At 45.5% G+C, this 22,232-nt stretch overlaps 1 protein-coding gene and 1 long non-coding RNA gene across 2 annotated transcripts in view; one reads left to right on the top strand and one right to left on the bottom strand.

Annotated features, from left to right (window-relative positions):
• The window catches only part of LOC310682544, a 51,011-nt gene extending 29,512 nt beyond the window's left edge, over positions 1–21,499 (top strand). The window contains exon 2 of the long non-coding RNA XR_014513971.1: positions 21,228–21,499. This is a non-coding gene — a long non-coding RNA (uncharacterized lncRNA). The remainder of the gene's footprint in view (positions 1–21,227) is intronic.
• On the bottom strand, positions 9,705–21,066 carry LOC310682452 (DGAT1/2-independent enzyme synthesizing storage lipids-like). The gene is made up of 7 exons (XM_083451347.1): positions 20,914–21,066; positions 18,527–18,876; positions 17,176–17,340; positions 14,001–14,191; positions 13,549–13,609; positions 12,506–12,645; positions 9,705–9,899 (listed from the first exon to the last, which is right to left on the bottom strand). The coding sequence occupies exons 2-7, from the start codon at positions 18,780–18,782 to the stop codon at positions 9,795–9,797; spliced, it is 918 nt and encodes a 305-aa protein (XP_083307473.1). The 5' UTR covers positions 18,783–18,876; positions 20,914–21,066; the 3' UTR covers positions 9,705–9,794.
• Positions 21,500–22,232: the final 733 nt, after the last annotated feature.

Below are 22,232 nucleotides of genomic sequence, written 5' to 3'. Positions count from 1 at the left end.
TTTCCTGTGTCCTGTTCTGTTCTCCATATGGGAAGATATTTTGCGTGTGGTTGTGTTTTCCAAAGTCATCCTTGGGCAATGCTGTGCTGATAGAGCGGATTAGGTATTAACTCGGGAGCTTTATTGCCCAATAATTGAACTAACAAGACTTAATGGATTCAGGTGGTTTCCAGAGAGTGGTAGGGAATGCTTTATCCCATGTTGATGGCCTTTCAGCTGATTCCCTGGTGGCCCGCTGGAATGCAGAGTTAACCAGGGCTATTGACTGTTTGGCTCTGAAGTGCCCTCTCCGATTGCATGGAGCCCAGACAGGCCCGTGGTTTTCCATTGAGACGGCTAGAGCACCAGTGGCGGATAACTCATTCTGATGCTGACCGGACACGGGCTAGAGCTCAATGTCGAGCCTACCAAGTGGTGGTAGCGACGGCGAAGAAGACTTTCTTCACTGCCTCTATTGCATCTGCAGAAAACAGCAGCAGGAGACTTTTTCAGGTGGTTCGCAATTTAGCGGAACCACCTGCTACATCGGGGCCCAGTACAGGCCACATGATCTCCTGCAATGATTTTGCAAAGTTTTTTGCAGATAAAGTCACTCAGATTCGGGAAGAGGTAGACTCCACCATGGGAGCAGGGCTGGGGCGGGAGAGTGCTAGAGTCCTGTCTAGTCAAGTTACGTGGGATCAATTCCAATCTGTTACCTCCGAGGATGTGGACAGGCTGCTTGGAAGAGTGAAACCAACCACCTGTCTCCTTGATCCTTGCCTGTAGTGGTTCTAGGGGTTGCTCGTGCGTAAGCCGGTGCAAACACCTGGCTGGATTGCCTGAATGAACCTTCTGTGTCCGGACAGCCACTCACCCGTGGCTGTCTCAATCACTGGCAGAATCCGTCAGTGGGCGTTTCTTAAACTTCTTCTAGCAAAGAAGCTCTTTGACGCCTAGTCTTCTCCTACTCTCTCTGCGCGAAAGCCTTCTGCGCAAGGAGGGCGTAGGCAGCGGAGGACCTCTACTCTCCCCGCTGGTCCCCAGCAAGGAGTCATGGGACCGCCTCGCCGCTTCCCCCATCTGCCCCCCTTCTCCACTGGTGCTACGCTGATTCCCTTCCCCAGAAGATTGGCTGCCTCTCCCAATCCCAGGACGCTCTCCGGAATCCCTCTGGATTTTGCTCTCTCCCTCCGGCACTGATGGCAGTTCCCTGACATTGCCCATCCTGGCTTATAAAAGCTAGTTGGGAAGGGCTGGGCGATGGGCTTCGCGGGGTGGTGAATGCTTCTCTCTCTGAGGGAGCCTTCCCAGACCCGCTGAAAGGGGCGGGTATCAAACCGCTTCATAAAAAAAAAATCTTTAGATGCTGCCAATATGGCCAACTATCGCCCAGTCTCAAATCTTCCATTCTTGGGCAAGGTTATTGAGCGAGTGGTTGCTGAACAACTCCAGGCACGCCTGGAAGAAGTGGACCATTTGGATCCCTTCCAGTCGGGATTCAGGCCTCATCATGGGACTGAAACTGCCTTGGTTGCACTGGTCGCTGATTTCTGGCAGGCTAGGGACAAAGGTGAGAGCTGTTTCCTAGTTCTACTGGATCTCTCAGCGGCTTTTGACACCATCAACCATCACATCCTTCTGGACCGTCTAGAGGGGCTGGGAGCTGGGGGGCACTGTTATACAGTGGTTTCGCTCCTTCCTCCTGGGCCGTGTTCAGTGAATGATGTTGGGGGATGAGTGTTCAGACCCCTGGGCTCTCACTTGTGGGGTGCCTCAGGGTTCTGTCCTCTCCCCCATGCATTTCAACAACTCTTCCCCAGAAGATAGGCTGCCTCTCCCAATCCCAGGACGCTCTCCAGAATCCCTCTGGATTTTGCTCTCTCCCTCCGGCACTGATGGCAGTTCCCTGACATCCACCTCCTCCTCAGGACCCCACCCCCACCCCTGGCATGATTTTCCGGTACAACCTCCTCTCTCTCCTCGGTCGACGATGTGGGGAATCCCCTGAAGGAACTGTCATCATCTTCTGAGGATTCAAAACCAGCCTCCCATCTGCTCGGACTTCTCCCCACTGGTTGAACCTCCCAGTCTGATCCTTTTCCCTCGGACACCTCCCCTCCCTCCTCTTCGGAGGCAGGGAAACCCACAAAGTCCCCTTCATCGTCTGTGGGTCCAAATTCTTCCTCCCAGAATCTAGCTAATGGTTTGGGCTTTTCCAGGAACAAACCGTGGAATTCTTCCACCAGATACCCGTCAGTGATTGATTCAGCCAGGACCCAAGTGTTTTCAGACCTAGGTTCACCCTCCCAGGCTACCAAGTACTCTACCTGGCGACCTCGCCACCTTGAATCAAGTATTTCCGTGGCTTCATTACAGTGTTCCCTCTCCTCTACCCGCGGGTGGGTGGCAACCCCTCCCTCCCGTCCCGGGAATTCCTGCCCCTCCCTGTAAGGATAAAGTAGGGACCTATGGAACACCGGATGTATCTTCATGCTGTCAGGCAACTTGAGTTTAGATGCCACGGGGTTAACCTGCTGTATTACCTCAAACGGCCCCAGCCGCCTAGGCTGCAATCTCTTGCACCCTCCCTTTAGGGGCAACCCTTGGGACGACAACCACACCCTGTCCCTCACCCGTATGGCCTCCCCCTCCCGACGGTGCCTGTCTGCCTTCCTCTTGTAGACTTCCTTGGCCCGCTCCAAGTTCAGCCTGAGTTGCTGGTGTAAGGCCTCCATTTCCTCCACAAATTGCTCAGCCGCAGGTACACTCCATCCTTCCTCCCCCTCCCCGGGACGGCCCTAGGGTGACACCCGTAATTGGCCATGAACGGGCTCATTCCTGTGGACACGTGTTCCGCGTTATTGTACGCAAATTCAGCCAAAGCTAATTTCTCTACCCAATCGTTCTGCCTCTCACTGACATAGCAGCATAGATACTGCTGGAGTATGCCATTCGCTCTTTCGGCTTGTCCATTGGTTTCTGGATGCCTCGCCGTCGAGAAGCTCACCTCGACCTGTAGCAAGCTCATGAGTCTCCGCCAGAACCGGGAAGTAAATTGTTTCCCACGATCTGAGATTACCCTGAATGGATCCCCATGCAGTCTAAAAATGTAACCCACAAACAGCTTGGCTGTCTCCTCTGCCGTTGCTGCATGTGAGCAAGCTACGAAATGGCACATTTTAGTCATTAGATCGACCACTACCATGACCGCTGTTTTTCCCCTTGACTTGGGCAGATCTGTCATAAAATCAATGGACACCACCTCCCAGGGCCTTTCCGGTGTAGGTAAGGGTTCCAGTAGCCCCGCGGGGGCAGCCCTTTCCCCCTTTGCCCTCTGGCATCAGTCGCACCCTCGTACATATTCTCTCACGTCTTCCCTCACCTTTGGCCACCAGAACTGCCTGGTGACAAGTAGCATGGTCTTGTGCTGTCCAAAGTGCCCAGCTGTTGGGTTGTCATGGAGTTGTCTAAGTACCTTCCCCCTCAAAGTCTCCCCTGGTACATACAGTGCCAGTAGTACAGTATAGTACAGTAGTCCTTCCTTTTCCTCAAACCCTCCATTGACTTCCTTTCCGTCCCTGAGTTCCCTGATTTTTGTCTGAGCAGACTCATTGTCTCTAGTGAGCCCTGCCAGTTCTCGTTTCCCAACCAACGCTCCCACACGCACACACTGGTCCTCGGGGAACACGTGCCTGGTCTCTGGTGGCCCCTCTCCTTCAATGTACTCCGGTTTCTGGGAGAGAGCATCTGCCCTTACGTTTTCCTCTCCCGGCACGTATCTGATCGCGAAGGAAAACTTGGCGAACTCCTGAGACCATCTGATCTGTCTCTGTTTGAGCACTCGCGCGGTCCGCCAGTATTCCAAGTTCTTGTGGTCAGTTTGGACCTGGATCTTGTGCCGCGCCCCTATCAATAGATGTCTCCATTGCCGAAATGCCGTATAGATCGCAAGCAGTTCACGGTCATACACCGTGTAGTTTTGCTCCGACTTGCTCAGCTTCCTAGAGAAAAAGGCACACGGCATCTAGTTCTGCTTGGCCCCGGGCTGCAAAAGGACCGCTCCGATCGCGCAGTCGGACGCGTCCGTCTCCAGTCTCATGGGCTTCTCCGGATCCATGTGCAGGAGCTGCTCTTCCGAGGCGAACGCCTTCTTCAGTTTTTCAAAGGTCACCTTCAAAGGTAGTCCCACGTAGAGTGCATTGCAGTAGCCCAAGCGGGAGATAGCGAGAGCATGCACCACTCTGGTGAGACAGTCTGCGGACAGGTAGGGTCTTAGTCTGCGTACAAGGTGGAGCTGGTAGACAGCCGCCCTGAACACAGAATTAACCTGCGCCTCCATGGACAGCTGTGAGTCCAAAATGACTCCCAGGCTGCACACCTGATCCTTCAGGGGCACAGTTACCCCATGCAGGACCAGGGAATCCCCCACACCCGCCCGCCTCCTGTCCCCCTAAAACAGTACTTCTGACTTGTCAGGATTCAACCTCAATCTGTTATCCGCCATCCATCCTCCAACCGCCTCCAGGCACTCATACAGGACCTTCACCGCCTTCACTGGTTCTGATTTAAGGGAGAGGTAGAGCTCGGTGTCATCTGCATACTGATGAACACCCAGCCCAAACCCACTGATGATCTCTCCCAGTAGCTTCATATAGATATTAAAAAGCATGGGGGAGAGGGCGGAACCCTGAAGCACCCCACAAGTGAGAGCCCTGGGGTCTGAATACTCATCCCCCAACACCACTTTCTGGACACAGCCCAGGAGAAAGGAGCGGAACCACCGTATAACAGTGCCCCCAGCTCCCAGCCCCTCTAGACGGTCCAGAAGGATGTTATGGTCGATGGTGTCAAAAGCCACTGAGAGATCCAGCAGAACTAGGAAACAGCTCTCACCTTTGTCCCTAGCCCACCGGAGATCATCAACCAGCGCGACCAAGGCAGTTTCAGTCCCATGATGAGGCCTGAATCCTGATTGGAAGGGATCCAAATGGTCCGCATTCTCCAGGCGTGCTTGGAGTTGTTCAGCAACTACCCGCTCAATCACCTTGCCTAAGAATGGTATATTTGAGACTGGGCGATAGTTGGCCATGTTGGCTGGGTCTAATGTTTTTTAAGAAGCGGTTTAATAACCGCCCCTTTCAGCGTGTCTGGGCAGGCTCCCTCACAGAGGGAAGCATTCACCACCCCACAGAGCCCATCGCCCAGTCCCTCCTGGCTCGCTTTTATTAGCCAGGATGGACAAGGATCAAGGAGACAGGTGGTCAGTTTCACTTGTCCAAGCAGCCTGTCCACATCCTTAAAGGTAACAGATTGGAATTGATCCCATGTAACAAGACTAGACCAAACTCTAGCACTCTCCCGCCCTGGCCCTGCTCCCATGGTGAAGTCTACGTCCCTCTGAATCTGAGCGACTTTATCTGCAAAAACTTTGAACAATCATTGCAGGAGATCTTGGGGTCCCTACCAGGCCCCAGTGGTGCAGGTGGTTCCGATAGATTGTGAACCACCTGAAAAAGTCTCCTGCTGCTGTTTTCTGCAGATGTAATAGAGGCGCCAACGAAGGCCCTCTTCGCCGTCGCCATTGCCACTTGGTAGGCTCGACGTTGAGCTCTAGCCCATGTCCGGTCTGATTCAGAATGAGTTATCCGCCACCGGCGCTCTAGCCATCTCAACTATTGTTTCATTGCCCTCAGCTCCGGGGAAAACCACGGGGCTGTCTGGGCTCCATGCAATCGGAGAGGACGCTTCGGAGCCAGACAGTCAACAGCCCTGGTTAACTCCGCATTCCAGCAGGCCACCAGGCTGAAAGGCCATCAACTTGGGATAAAACATCCCCTACCACTCTCTGGAAGCCAATTGGATCCATTAAGTAGCAGGGACGGACCATCCAAATCGGTCCCACCTCCCTGCAGAGGGGGTCGCTGAGAAGTCCAGTTGCACCAGGAAGTGATCTGACCATGGCACTTCTTTTGTTTTGCTTTTAGTTAGTGTCAGATCACCAACATACGTAAAGGTAAACACCAAGTCTAAGACGTGTCCGCGGCTATGAGTTGGGCCAAACTTATTCAGGGACAGCCCCATAGAGGCCATGCTTTCCACGAAGTCTCAAGCAGCCCTTTGTAAGGTCGTGTCGGCATGGATGTTAAAATCCCCCAGGACAACCAAACTAAGTGTCTCCAGGAGCATATCCACCACAACCTGAAGCAGCTCGGGCAGGGAATCCTTGGTGCAGTGGGGAGGTCAATACATCAACAGGAATCCTGTACTGCCCCTATTGCCCAACTTCCAGAACATGCACTCAGAAAACTGGGTCTTCCCAGTGGTGCAAACTGTAGGAGTGCAAATATCCAGAGATGTAGTGATCAGGTGGGATTGCTATGAGGAATTATAACAAATATAGAGTAAGCCATCTGTGTCAGCAATGAAATCATTGCGTTGACTGGGTTTAAACTATTTTGATATGATTTTTCATCAATCTACACCTCTGCATCTCTGGCCCTTTTGACCCTACTGCCCATTTCTCTCTCCTCACTTCAAGTAAACAAAGCGTACACAGCAGTTGCTTCACCAGGCAGGCTTCCTGGGCCATAAAGATAGTAGGCAAGTTACTTTGATATAGTTTTCTTATATATAATCTTAAAATGTTAATCTTGGAGCCAGGAAACAGATCTCACATGAAGGTGGTTAGTGATCTGGTCTTTCTGGCCATCCTTCTTACCATGTTTATTTCTCACCTCTGGGGTTGCCAGATGCACCCCTTTGTAGTTCTCAACTTATTTACCACTCCTTTGTAGTTCTCAACTTATTTACTACCCCTTTGTAGTTCTCAACATATTTACCCCCAAATATATGCATGCTAATTAGTGTTGTAGTGTAACTTTTTCCCCACGTGGGGTTTGATGAAATGCTCAGAGGAAATATGATTGGTTCTTACGAGCACTGTGTAAAATATTCTTTTGCTAATAAAATGGCCTGGTGAGGGGTGTGGTTTATGCACTTTTCTCTGAGAGCCTTGCTGGTCAAAGCCTCGTGTCTTGATTTTTAATCAGGGTCCAATCCTTCCTTTACTTTGCAAACGCAACATAGTGGTGCCCCATGTGAGGCTAAGCTAAAAAGAACTGTTTGAGGCTTGTAAAAAACCTCAGCGTTTGAGGCAAAGCAAAAGGAAACCTCAGCAAAAGGAAACCCCCAGGATTGAACTCCCCTCGGAGCTAGCAACCTGCTATCCCTCGGTCGCGGTGGATCATCTCCTGCAAAACGATTCCCTGACTTAGGATCTCATTCGCTCGGAACGAGACCCAAAGACGTGCATCTATACCCCTTCAGGTAAGATCATGGGAAGCAAGCTTTCACAAGTGCAGGAAAAGCATAGGAATAATTTGTTATTTCTGCTAGCTCAGGCAGGGCATGATAAGCATCTAGCACCCTTAGTAGAAAAATTGTTGTTAGAGATTTCTAGACTGTGCCCCTGGTTTCCAGAGGGGGGTACTTATGACATTAAGAAATGGAATGAGCTGGGAGATGCACTCCATAGACATCCTGAGGCATCTCTACAAGTTTTGCACACCTGGCATTTGTGTAGAGACGCAGTTGGAAAGCTTTCTAACCCTTTGCTCCAACCACCAGCTGTCTCTATGAATGTTCCCATACTGTTGCAACCCCTAGCTGATTTTAAAAATGCCATAATATTGTTTCCTCCATCTCAGCCTCTAGATTTCCAGCCTCTCTCTGAGGACTCTGAGGTAATGCCAAAAGTAATTCCATTGGCACCTTCCTTTGCCAAAGTTTTGCCTGGGTCGAATGTAAATTCCATGCCACCCTCGGTGGTCCAAAGCCCGCAAGGGGCTCAGACCACAGTGCAAAAATTGACTATTCCAAATATGGCAGAAGGAAGCAGTGAAGAAAAAACAGCTGACACCTTACCATTAGTAGCAGTCTGTCCTGTTGTTCAGAATGCACAGGAACAGAGAGCCCATGAATCATTGCCCTTCACAGTTGTTAAACAATTGAAGCGAAGTGTGACAGAAAATGGCTTGCATGGTATTCCTGATTGGCTAAGAGCAGCCAGTACTTTGATCCCAAACCTTGAAGCCTCTGAAGTTTCAATGAAACAATCGGCTTATGAAAATGCTGATTGCAAGACTGCTCTTAAAGCGATATACCAGAAGACAGAAATAGAGATTGCTCAAATGAGTAAGCCTTGCCAGAATATTGACACTGAGATTGGCTAAGAGCAGCCAGTACTTTGATCCCAAACCTTGAAGCCTCTGAAGTTTCAATGAAACAATCGGCTTATGAAAATGCTGATTGCAAGACTGCTCTTAAAGCGATATACCATGCCACCCTCGGTGGACCAAAGCCCGCAAGGGGCTCAGACCACAGTGCAAAAATTGACTATTCCAAATATGGCAGAAGGAAGCAGTGAAGAAAAAACAGCTGACACCTTACCATTAGTAGCAGTCTGTCCTGTTGTTCAGAATGCACAGGAACAGAGAGCCCATGAATCATTGCCCTTCACAGTTGTTAAACAATTGAAGCGAAGTGTGACAGAAAATGGCTTGCATGGTATTCCTGATTGGCTAAGAGCAGCCAGTACTTTGATCCCAAACCTTGAAGCCTCTGAAGTTTCAATGAAACAATCGGCTTATGAAAATGCTGATTGCAAGACTGCTCTTAAAGCGATATACCAGAAATAGAGATTGCTCAAATGAGTAAGCCTTGCCAGAATATTGACACTGAGATTCACAAATCTGCCCTCTTAGCAGCAGCTTTGTCTCCTTCAATGCATCCTGCTAAAGACAAGCAATGCCAGGACAGGTGGCCTTCCAGCCTGAGTCTAAATGGGAGAATAAAGACTGTTGTGCCAGCTGATTGTCAGGATTTTACTGAAGCTAAATTAGAAGCAATAGCTATCTCTTCTAACACAGTTGCTTTTAACACACAGTCTCCTGTGACAGATCTGCGCCATGCCGCTAAGGGCAGTGCTGGTTTGAATCTACTGACAGCAGAACTTGCTACTTTTCAGTTCCAGTACCCTATGGTAGTTTATAAAATTAAGACATAGCATACAGGTCTGATTCTACTTCAGACAGTGAGACTTACTCTTCATCACTTATTTGCAGACTGTTTTTTCTCCTTTCCTCTAATGAATTTACTTTACAGGAGTTGCAGAGTTTTGGAGTCACTTCATATACGTGATTTTCCTTAATACAATGTTTTCACCTACAGGACTATTTTTTTCCCCAGAAGCTGCTGACAGAATAGTGATTTTGAGAAGTGCCTCTCCCCTGGAGAAACATGAGAACTGCACTCAGCCACAGGGAAATTATAGGGTGACAGAAATCCAGACTCCATTGCTGGATTCACTCCCCCATGGGACTAAATAACCTAGTATAAAGTCATGCTTGGAAATAAGAACAGATAAGAAGCAGAACATGCCTTTTGCAAACATAAAATAAATGTCACTGTTTTAATACAGCAGATTTTTAGGCATTACTCTTTCAGGTGTAACATTATTTTGGGTTTCAATTAAACACCCATCCTCCCATTATACTCTTTGATTCTGGCTTTACCAGTGTAATTCCCAAAAAGTGGCATTCTGGGAGTCTTGCAGGATAGGTCAAGACAGCACTTGTATGTCTTTCAAAACTAGGACCTTCTGCATGCAAAGCAGGTGCTGAACTAGCCACCCTTCCGAATAATTCATACACAATCCAGCACAATTGTATGTACATTACCTTAGCTTTAATTGCATAATTATTAGTTTTCTATTGTGGACACATAGTCAAAATGCTACAACTGTTTTATATGTACTAGTTAGCTTTGTCATGCTTATCAAATCGTTCTGAAAGAGCTCTTAACATACTTCCTGGAATTTTTTGGTGTCTATCCCGAAGATTTTCAAATGCAGTCTTGGTCTGTTGAAAAAACAAAAACAAAGGAATACATTATGTTATAGCTAAAGGAACAGGAAAAAGCTAAAGGAGTCAGAACCAGTAGAATTTTTTAAAAATCCCATTTTTTCCAGCTAAAGAAGCACAATATGGAATTTCTTTCTGGGATCAGAAGTAAGGGCAGATAAGGATTTTTAGCTAATTGTGGTAGGAAACCATATCTCCAGATCCTAAGGCATATGCAACTGGCTCCCCAGCAAAGGATAGGGAGAAAATTACTGTCTCCTTGCAAATTGAACCTTGAGTATGAAACCCAGAATGCTCACCCAGACCCTGCTCTGCAGTGTTCAGCCAAAATGCATGTACCAGGCCTAAGAGGACCTATGCAAGTCCTACCAGGCATACTGTCTTGGCAGGTCCCTAAAGGGCACCCTTAACACAATAATGCCTCAGTAAAGCTAATTTTTCTCTCCACAACTTTCTCACCTGTACAGACTCAATGTGGTAGGAGCAAACAAACCACACCACTGTCCAATGACAATGTAATGCATCTTAGCAATGTGAAATAAAGAAGGGAACCACAGGATAACCAAAGGGTCAACCCCTGCCAGTGGCGTAGCATGGGTTGTCAGCACCCGGGGCAAGGCAAGTAATTTGCCCCCCCCCCCCCCGCTGCACTGTCCCTCCCCCAGATAGTCCCTCGCTCTCTCTCCGCACCGCACCGCACGCCTGGCACCCTCCCCTCCACAGTGGGCGGCGACCCGGCGGCTCGGATCGGATTCGCACAGCCAGCACTGCAGTGAGAGAGAGTGAGTGAGCCAAGTAGGGGCAGAGAGCTGCGAGTGCGAGTGCACCCCCCCCCCGATGTTGCGCCCGGTGCGGCCGGCCCCCCTGCACCCCCCACGCTACGCCACTGACCCCTGCACACCCACCAAAGTAAACTACTGCTCCTTCAAACAGGCAACCAAAAGCTGAAACTAGATGTGGGGAGGGAGGGGGTTCAGCAAGAAGGAAAGCATAAAGCGCTTGGGGAGAACCAGGCATAAAATACCATGTTCCAAAACTCCTTCCCTTTAGCCATCAGACCCCCACATGCTCCTACCCTTAACCCCCTTCCTTTGGAAGTCCACTTCCCAAGACTTCCTTGAGAAAGGGGGGAAGTGTGACACCCCTGCAGGAACACCTAAGATATTGTCACACAATATAATACCCTAGAGTACCCTAGAAATGGCATCTGTGTTTGAAATGTTTTCTGTAAAACTGCATCTCATTTAAGAGGTTGATGGTGCACAAGCAGTAACTATATAGATGCACCTATTCAAAAGGAATGAACTAAACAGGAAGGGCTTATATTGAATGGATGTGTAAACTTTTGCAAAAATCCATGATCTGTAGCATGGAAAGCAGATTGAGAGTGTATGGGTAAAAATTGAAGGAGACAGAACTACAGTAACCCTTACTGTGGGTGTCTGCTATAGGCCACCAAGACAGACTGAAGACTTGGATGATGCCTTCTTAGAGCAGATTAACAAATATTTAAAAAGGAGAGATATAGTGCAGGCTACTCCCCATTTACATGGGGGTTGCATTCTGAGGAACCACACATTTAAGTGAAATCATGTACAGTGGTACCTCCGTTTGCAGATGGGATCAGTTCCGGAGCTCTGCTTGGGTTTCCACAACCGGAGGTGCCTGTTCTGCGCACACGTGATAGAGTGTTTCTGTGCATGCGCATGGTGCGAAAACCAGGAAATATCCTTCCGGGTTTGCCATGTGTGTATCCCGAAGGATACGTAATAAGAGGGGCACATAGGTAGAGGTACCACTGTATAATCGAAACACCACTAAAAGAGCCTGCAAACTCCCTGTGGCATTTGCCCATTCCTTGTGATTATGTTTGTACAGGAGGGATGGAAATGGCTAATGTAGACTGACTAATGTGAAAGCTCAGAGGCGGAGCCTACCCAGTTTTGAGGCTCAGGCCAGGGGTTTACCATGGGGAGATAAAGGAGTGAGGGTCAGACAGAGGCAGAAAAAGTAGAACACAGTGGTTGGACGGAGTGAAAGACACGGATAGAAGTGAGAGAGAAGAGTGTGACAGTGTGAGATGGTGCCACATCTAGTTAAGGGTGCGCATTTGAGAAACAGTTCTGAATATATTTAAAACTTGTTTGTTCTTCAATAAATTTTAATCTTTGTTGTTGACTTTACAACCTGACTGAGACTCAGTATTTCACCAGAAATACCTGGTTGGTGGCAGCGGAAGAATAAAGCAGTGATGTACAGGTCAATAGTCCGTGAAATGACCGGGGGCTCTGTACGATTGCCACACTCCCCCTTCCGCACCCACTCCAAAAATGTGACATTTTGGGGTCATTTCTGGGTTTGGTGCAATGCATGGTTGCACACATATTGAAACTCGGCCTCAACAAGTTTAAGAATCAATAAGTTAAGGAAAGGGAATGCTGAGTGATGAACATAATGCACAAAAGTATATATAATGAAGCCTAGCTCTGGCTGTATAGATTGAGGAAGTCAGTGTGCAGGATACAATTTAGAACTGTAAGAGGAGAAAAACATTAGGAAAATTTTCTTATGTTTTTGTATTTCCAAGTATAGAGTTCACTTACTTTTTCAGCCAGCTCTGTGGCAGTTATATTTGGATCATATGGGATGGGTTCTCCAACATATGTCCTCAGTTTCACTGGAAGTCCTCCATAAGTGGGAAGGAGTACACGTCGAGTTTTGTCATACAGCCATTTTGTCAGCCCTGTAAAAGAAAGTGACCGCATATCAAATCGGACCTTAGTTAGCATTCTGTTAAGCAATTGCAATCAATCCATCCCAAGGAGGAAAAGTTAAATAATATGAGTACTTGGGGAAAGATATGCAACATATTCAATCAGCTCTTCTCAACTCTTGGCAATTGGGATCATAAGTTGTACAATAGACTGCAAAATATGTGTCAGGGAACTGCCATCGGTGCCGGAGGGAGAGAGCAAAATCCAGAGGGATTCCAGAGAGCGTCCCGGAATTGGGGGAGGCAGCCCATCTTCTGGGGAAGAGAATCAGCGTAGCACCAGTGGAGAAGGGGGGCAGATGGGGGAAGCGGCGTGGCGGTCCCATGACTCCTTGCCAGGGACCAGCGGGGAGAGTAGGGGTCCTCCAGTGCCTACGCCCTCCTTGCGCAGAGGGCTTTTGCGCAGAGAGAGTAGGAGAAGACTGGGCGTCAAGGAGTTTCTTTGCTGGAAGAGGTTTGGGAAACGCCCACTGACGGATTCTGCCAGCGATTGAGACAGCCACAGGTGAGTGGCTGTCCGGACAGAAAAGGTTCACTCAGGCAATCCAGCCAGGTGTTTGCACCGGCTAACACACGAGCAACCCCTAGAACCACTACAATATGGTTTGTTTCCTGATCTGTTCCTGTCTATGTTGGGCTTCCTACCTCTCTTATAGATTATAGCTTTGTTTTAAATCTAATAGAAAACTAAACAAAGGCATATTTACTCAATACTGAGGCAGGCAGCACAGATAAGTGTCCATGGAATAAACTCTGCTAGTAAGTAGGAAACAGATAATTGGTTTTTCAAAAAAGCATAGTCTATTATTAAAACGTATATTGCCTGAAACTGGATCTCTTGCTCAACCAAGAAACGTAAGATATTTAACTCACTTGTCTTTCCGAAGCTCCTGTATGCTTCACAACTGTTTTGTGTAAATATTGGGATGATGGGCTAGAAGAATGAAAGATGAAACAAAAATGAAAGAAAGGTGAGAACTGGATAATTACTTCGTCCTGACCACCCCACCTTTATTTTTGTTAAGGACAAAGAAGAATGCTTCACATCTGGGATTATTAGGAGAAGAAAGTCATAAATTATGCAATAGGCTTCAAAATATCTATTCAAATATCTCAGATGAAGAAACTTCACAAGTTGTTGCCCAGATTTTCAGGAACTGAAGAGAAAAAAAGGGGGCAAAGGCCATTTTTCTTATTATACGTTATTGATTTCAGTAGCTTTTTTAAAAAGCAGCTATGGAGGATGCTAGATCAAGGCTGTCAACACAGTACGTCATATCCAGGATAATTGTGAGGACAATGCAAATTGCCCAAAGATCACTCACCACTTTTGCCTCCAAAGCTAGCCGAGCGAAACCTGTGCGGTTACCCCACATTAAGTTGTAGTCAGTACTAAAGCTTGCTTCTCTAGCTCCACCAGGTGCAATGCCCAGTAAATGGCCTTTCTTCAGAATTTCCAAACATTCAGCATTTGTGAAATCTCTCAATAAGATAACATCATAAAACGTCTTCAGCCCTAAAAAAGTAAGCCCCAAACAGAAAAATGCATTTTACATAACTCTTATTGAGGAAATAGTGTGGATACTATACATGTGTCGTTATTCCAAAGATATCGCTCTATTATGGATCAGCTAGGATTTCATGGAAGGGGGACTTTATGCTAGTTTTCCTTATCTTCACGTGTTCTGGCAATAGCCTTTTTTTTTTTTGGAAAGCACACAGAGTGAGGCTGCGTGCTGAGGTGAGCACATTTTGGGCAAGTGTTCCTCAAGTTAAGTCTGTAGTACAACAGATTGATATTCTAGTTTGCATCATGATAAAAATACAGCCCATAGTGCCTTGCTGGATAATACAAGTCTTCAATCCCTATAGGCTGCATGGGTTTTGGATACAGTGGACATTCACACAGAGACAGAGAGAGAGAGAGAGAGAGAGAGAGAGAGAGAGAGAGAGAACAGAGACGAAGCTGCTGGTGGAAACCTGCCTCCACCAGCAGAAGCCCATCTTGTCACCCAGACAGGGGGTTAGATGCTCCATTAATTTACCCAGTGGAATGCCCCCCAACAGAGCTTTCTGTGCTACTGGGCCTGTTTGGGCTCTGACCTCACTTCTTTTGCTTTATTTTTAAAATTGACCTATGTTTCCTGGGGTGGCTGCTGTTTGATGATTGGGGGGGGGGCAGTGGAGGACCATGAACACTGTGTAGCAAGGATGCCACATGTGTTTGCTTGCAGTGTCACATGGGGGCATAAAAGCTGTGCGTGGGAGAGCTTGATTGACCATTTTTTAAGGGGTTGGGGTTGCTATGAGAGCCATGGGCATGTATGTGGGCTTCTGCTCTTTTCCTTAGCTGTAGCTCCCACCCCATCCCAAGTGGTGTATGAATACAGCGAACTTTTTCGCAGGTGGTTTACTAGTGAACAGGCTCCCAAACAGGATTCCATTCTTTGCATTGTTCTTCCCAGTAAGACATCCATATTTATTAGTGATTGATTGAGGGGATCATCAAGTTGGGGACCCAGGGTTTTTTACACCTTGTTCTATTCTGGCATTAAAGGCAGCAGCAATTATTATATGAGAACCTGTAGACGTAGTGGAGAAATCTAATGACACATTATGCAGATTCCCCCCATTTTTTCATCCCTGAGGAAGAATGTAGACAATTGTACAAGAAAGCATGAAATTTCTTTATGGTAGCCTTGAGATTACTGGAGTAAAAAATGGCATTCTTGTAGACGTTTTGAGGTCAGTTAATGTTCACCTGCAATCACAGTTTAGGCCAATATCACTATTAAACTGTGATTACAAACTCTTTGCCAATATATTGGCAAGCAGGCTTAAAGAAGCCATCAGAGAAATCATTCATCCAAACCAGACAGGGTTTCTCCCAGGAAGACAAATTTCGGGAAATACCAGAAACATTGTCGATATTTTGGAATATCTAGAAACTAAAAGTGATAAAAAGGCAGCCTTGTTATTACTTGATGCGGAGAAGGCCTTTGACAATGTTTCCTGGTATTTTATGAAAAAACAGACAGAAATAAAGGGACTTTGAGTAAAATTTAGAAATGGAATTGAAGCAATATACCACCAACAAAGAGTTAGGCTTCTAATAACATAATAACATAATATAAATCTGGGCAAGAAAATATAGACAATATAAGCAATATAATGAGAATGATTGGTAGTTTTACATTTTAATTTGTTATTTAATTGTAATATATTGTATTTTTCATTTCTTTCTTTTTTCCTTTTTTTACTCTTTTCTTTACTTGTATTGCTTTTGCTTTGTATGATTGTTATCTATGTATATATGTATATGTGGGATATTAATAAAGATTTATTTTTAAAAAATTAAAAAGTTCACCTGCAATCTGTGATCAAGGGCTAAAAGACCAGGATCTACATGCCTTACTGCAGGGATTGGCAAACTAAGGCCCGGTGCCCAGATGCGGCCCCCAGGCTCGTAAATCCGGCCCACGGACCCTGCCACCTGCTTGGTCAGTCCCCGCACACTACGAATGCCTCGCCGCATGGGGGCTGGCTTCCATGGTGCTGTCATGGCTTCTGGGCGGGTGGCGATGCTGGTACGGCTTTGGATTGGCTGCTGGAAGTTCCTGCAGCCAATTTGAAGCCTTGCCACCCGCAGCTGAGGTAAACCCGGTGCAGCCGTGGACAGAGAGGCCGACGGGTGGGCAGGAGGTCTTGCCCGTGCCATGGGCATCGTGATGGGTCCGTTGCCGGGCGTCAGTTGGAGCTTGGCGCACCAAGGTAAAGTGGTACCTCAGGTTAAGAACTTAATTCGTTCTGGAGGTCTGTTCTTAACCTGAAACTGTTCTTAATCTGAAGCACCACTTTAGCTAATGGGGCCTCCTGCTGCCCCTGTGCCGCCACTGCATGATTTCTGTTCTCATCCTGAAGCAAAGTTCTTAACCCGAGGTACTACCGGGTCATTTGCATTGGGTCATTTGGCTTGACATTCACATAGGTTTGTGCTCGTCAAGTCACGTGCCCACGATTCTAGGAACAAGGAGGACATATTCCTTCCAGTCCTTTACTCTGAGGCAATGTTGCCTGTAAACATGGCCAGGAAAGGGGAGTGATCTGTTTTCTCCTGCCTAACAGAATTTTGATTTGGCTAGTTTAATTTGATTTAAAGATCCTTTAGAACGTTATACTTAATAAATATGACATTTTCTTCATAATACTGTGCCCTGAGTCTTCCTTATGGTGTGTTTTCTGTTAAAAAAATTCCCTGAAGAAAGAAATGAATTGGAAATAACTATTCATCCTTCATTCAATCTGTTTAATTTCAGGGGCTTGGTGAGAAATAACCTTCCCCTCCACTAACTTACTTTTTCACCTGCTGCTGCTATTTTATTTATCTGTGGTTTTTTCCGGCTTGCCTGATACACTGTTTTATATACTAGAGCATTGTTTTATGTCAGATTTAACACGTGTTTAATGTAAAAATACATAATTTAAATATAAATAAATTACCTGGGATCCCATACAGGGCATGATCAATTACTGAATGGCACAGTCTCCCTTTCTCTGTAAAAACTTTTGTCACAAATAAGGTATAGCCGACAAGAACAATTGAGTGATGAAAAATAACAATCCCTGGTCCTTTAGGGAGATGTTCCAGGCCATAAATTTCATAACCTGAAAATAAAATGAAACAAATAATATTACTTTGTTGAAAAGTAAATAAAATATCAAAAAAAATTACTGGAGAAAATCAATGTGGTTCAAAAAACTGAAATTTAGGTAAAAAGCTCTGCTATCCTTCAGCTTTCTAGATACTAGGCTGTCATCCACACGTAACAGGACTTTCTCTGTGGTCATCCCAGAATTAATGGCGGGAAGGGGAATTTCTCCTCTCATGGAATGTTCCTTCCATGCTTTCTTCCAGGCGCAGTCTTTGATTGAGCTGTTTTCTGTTTTAATCTACTTTTATCTTTATGCATTATTATGATAAATGTTTTGGAGATTTTTAAATTTTATTTTAAGGGCAGTATTACCCTTCTGCACAGGATTGCTTTGGGAAAGAGCTATCCAAGGCCTGGAGTACATTTATCCCCTCTCCAACTTCAGGCATCTTCAGACCATTTTCTGAATCACTTACCAAGCTGCTTCCATGACAGATGCACCCCTAATCATGCCATAAGTAGTTACAGGGTCTCAAGCTTATGGCCCAGACTTGGTTTTAGTAGTGTATTCTGGATTTGTACATCAACTCCTAAAGAAATAAAAGTCTTCTAGGAAGCATTCAGAATAAAGGAAGAGTCCTGCTGATCAGGCCAAAGGCAGTGTCCCTCTAAAGAGTAGCCATCACCACATCACCACATCCTGTGCTGGCAAATTCCAACGTTTATGTTTCAGAGCTACCTTGTGGTTTATCATGCTCAGGAAAATCGCACCCATAAAGTCCCACTATACAATGTTATATTAATCACATTGGCTGTGTACCCACTGCACACTTAAAGCCAATCCCTCTCCCTTTCCACAATCCATGAAACTATTTTTAAAGGGCTTTGCTAATTGTGTCTCTGTGAGGTGTAAACAACATTTTCCAGGTTTCTTTTGGAGAGGAGGCATGCTTTAAATGTGATTAAATGTATGGTGTTTATGCAGCCACCAACTGACCCTTCTGTAATATGTCTTGATTTCATACCTCATAAAAAGTTTTTTTTCCTTTATCATTGTTTATTACATATATAAATACCCATGCCTGTGTTTTGATCCTTATGGCAACTATTGTTCCAGTGCTTCAAACCTGAAATTCTGATGCTCAGTCATATGAAATTATACTGGCTCATAAATTGGAATGAAAGGAACATGTACTCACCATGCCATATCTTTCCAACTAGCTCTACAAATCGAGCCAAAGCATGCCTTGGCTTGTCCCAAAATTTGCTATACATATCATTTCCTGGGTGGTTATTCATCTTCTTGTAAGCATTGAACAAAAATGAGATAACACAGCCAACAAAATAAAAATATAACCAATATGAATAAATCAAAATCGGAAGCAGGAATAACCACAGAGGGTGAACCACAAAGCTCAGGTATTCTTCCAAAGAAGTAAAACTAATCCAGCTCATGGTTTCCTGATCTGAAGCACGAAGCGTATGCCAATGAAACAAATGAATCAAGTGAGTTTTTCCTCAGTTTTGATGCTTTCCCCCCACTGTTTACCTGGAAAACAGAAAATGCAGTACATCAGTTTGAACTGTCACCCCAGAGCATTCATAGTTACATGAAATCACATGCTATTTAATATTTTCTTAGTTTTCCCCACAGTAACTAGCCAAGTAGACATATTGTTTTTCCAACATTCATCGTGGGGGTGCACAAAATTAGTAATGTATGATCATCATTTATTTGTTTCTAAAGCAGGCTGGTTTCATTTCACAGCTGAAGTGTTAAGGTCTTCTAGACTGAGAGCTCTGGCACTTGCAGGACTTTGTTAGCCACTGGAATTTGCACTTGCTGTGTGGAGTTTGCCTCAGCAAGTAAAAGTGGCACTTCAGGTTACAGACACTTCAGGTTACAGACGCTTCAGGTTACACTCTGCTAACCCAGAAATAGTACCTCGGGTTAAGAACTTTGCTTCAGGATGAGAACAAAAATCGCACAACGGCGGCGTGGCGGCAGCAGGAGGCCCCATTAGCTAAAGTGCTGCTTCAGGTTAAGAACAGTTTCAGGTTAAGAACGGACCTCCAGAACAAATTAAGTTCTTAACCTGAGGTACCACTGTACTTTATAAGCCAAAACGCTCTCTTGTCTTCAGAGAGTGAAAACTTCTTGTAACAACTGCAAAGAATGTGTGTATATATAGTGTGTGTCTTTTTGCCCCCGAAGTAAGAGCTCTCTCTGCTACACAGTTGTTTCCTATACTGAGCCTAACCACTTGACTGAACTTCTGCAGCGCAAACACAACACCCAACAAGGAGGGTGGGGAGAATGGGGAGCTGAAGTTTGGAAGCATTTTGGGATACAGTACAAAGTGCCTCTTTCTGGGGATGTGATGTGGGATTGCCAGGTGAGAGCCAATGCTGTTGGATTCTACCTCTTGAAACCAAACCCTACCTAATAACACTGCCTCTACAACTTCTTTCCACATGGGTAATGGGGGACCATGCCACAATACTCATTCACCGTATATTAATAAATCACCTGAAAACCTGTTAGTGTCACATACAGTCATAACTTGTGTTAAAGTCGCTTCAAGTTGAGCGTTTTCAGGTTGTGTTCCGCGGTGACCTGGAAGTAACGGAACGGGTTACTTCCGGGTTTCGCCGCTCGCGCATGCGCAGACGCTCGAAATGACGTCACACGCACGCGCAGAAGCGGCAAATCACAGCCTGTGGAGACGCGGGTTGCGTTCTGCTCAGGATGCGAACGGGGCTCCGGAACGGATCCCGTTCGCATCCAGAGGTACCACTGTAGCTGAATTGCATATTTCTGATTCCCCCCTATTTTCACTTCATCTTACAACTAAATAGTATGATAAAATTGGCAAAGGGGGGAGGCTGTGTCATGTGACAAAGGTATTTGAGAGCAGAAGCCGTAAAGGAAGAAGATAAGGAGTCTAGAAATGTTGTGAAATGCTGGAAAGCTGCAGAATCATTTAGCATGCTGAATCACTGTGACTTATCTTGAGGATGACTCATTCTCTGCATAAATATTGTATCTGCTTGCAGGCAGACTCAGTGTGTCTGTCTGTCTGTGTGTGTGTTTGTGTGTGTGTATGTGTGTGTGTGTGTGTGTGTGTCAGTGTGTGTGTCAGTGTGTGTGTCAGTGTGTGTGGTGGATCCTGTGCTCTGCCAAGCCTGTGCTCAATGGAAACTCTGTGTATGCTCTGAAGCTAGTTTAATCTTCTGTTCATTATGCTGTTATTTGCAAATAAGTTTATTTTAACTCAGTAAAGCTTTTATTCTTTTACTGAAGAAGACTCTGCATTATTACGTAAATTTCTGCTTCTCAGTGTTATAAAATTCAAAAACCATAAGAGCTCAAGCTCCTCTCTTTGAGCAGCTATGAAAAACCAAATTTCACCTTACAGGAACTGAGAATTAACACAACTAATAGCACATTTGCTAAGGTAAGAAGAGACTGGTTGGTTGAGATTCCTGCATTGCAGGGCATTGACTAGATTCTTCTTGGAGCCCCTTCCAACTCTACATTTCTATGAATCTATGAACTTTTTTTTTTTTTTTTTTTTTTACTTACATTCCTGGTAAGTCTAAATTGCCTTGGCTTCAGTCACCATTCTGTAGAAGCACCAGAAGTCCTGTCAGGTGCACTTTTTCATAAGCTAATTTCCAGGCGTAATGAGGCACGTCCGTTTCTGTTGTGGCTTGAAGAGACTGTGATGGGTGGTGCCATTTGTATGAAGAGATGAAGCATTGTGAAAATGAGGCAAGGCTTAGGGGGCTGGCTGCTTGGAGGTTGTGGCCATTTGTAATCAAACATGAAATAGGGAGTCACACCTACAATAGCATTCATATGGCACAATAACATACTGTGTCACAGAGTAAAGGAAGGAATTGTGACAAGTGTGTTCTCTCCCTTTCATGGTAGTCTCTCCCTTCCAGTCAGGTACAATATGTATGTTGTGTAATACACAACCTGAACAACATGTTCTGTTGCAATATTGAATCCTAGTGCATAAGTGAAAGCTCTTTCATTGGCATGTGACTCTTTAATTCTACAGCAAATGAGGATTTCGTTAACACTACTGGGTTTGAATACCAAATCTCAAGTAATCACCCTCAGAAATCAAGTCTACTCCAATAAACTTGACCAGTCACTTGTGCTCCAGGCATTTTCTCCAATACCATCTGTTTGATCACTGAAATTAAATCCTGCCATGCTGATTTTACTGCAGGCAGCTGGTTGAAAAGCTTCTTCAGGAGTTGCCCCTGCAGTAAAGCATTGCTTGATCAGGAGCAAAAAAGTTCCAGGCTGACATGCTTTGACATCAAAGGGTCTCTGGTATTCGGTACATGTTCAGTATTGTCAGGTGGAGGCGAAGGAAGTCCAGCATGCATTTGTCAATTGTCAGCAATGTTTGCATACACACATGATGGTCTGTTTTACTCTCTTTTTACAGAAGAGAGGTATTCCTTGAAACAGAGAAGGAGTATTTTCCTGCATTAAGTGTGATTTGTCAACAGGGGAGAAATAATGTGATAGCTTGCCTTGTTTAATTTGTTTGACATGATTAGTTTATTCTAACTTTCTCTTTTGCAATCTTCTAATGATTATTATTATTATTCACTCCCCCCCCTTACAATCCTTTATCACCAGCTTTTCAAGATTTCTGAGCAATAATAAAGCATCTCATCTTCCTTATCTGCAAAAAATGCTGTGTCATGCAGTACTTTGTCTGCGATTCAGTCACGAACACATTAAAAACAAATATCCATGGGATGTAAAAGGCAAATAGAACTGGAACAATCTTCCCTAGTCACTTCATGAATCCCTTGAAGAAGAGTTAAAACCAATTAAAACTCATTAAAATCACTTAAAACCTACTAAAAGGCAGA

Source organism: Podarcis tiliguerta (assembly GCF_965153285.1).
Source record: "Podarcis tiliguerta genome assembly, chromosome: 7".
Classification (NCBI taxonomy): Eukaryota; Metazoa; Chordata; class Lepidosauria; order Squamata; family Lacertidae; genus Podarcis; species Podarcis tiliguerta.
This window is presented reverse-complemented; position numbering and strand designations above follow the sequence as displayed.

Bases quoted from the DNA above. Each gene is read 5' to 3' on its own strand.
- LOC310682452 (XM_083451347.1), bottom strand. From the start codon at position 18,782: ATGAGCTGGATTAGTTTTACTTCTTTGGAAGAATACCTGAGCTTTGTG. The intron at 17,341-18,526 runs GTGAGTACATGT...TTTTATTTTCAG, and splicing joins AGTTGGAAAGATATGGCATG to GTTATGAAATTTATGGCCTG. The intron at 14,192-17,175 runs GTAATTTATTTA...TTACTTTTTTAG, and splicing joins TGCCCTGTATGGGATCCCAG to GGCTGAAGACGTTTTATGAT.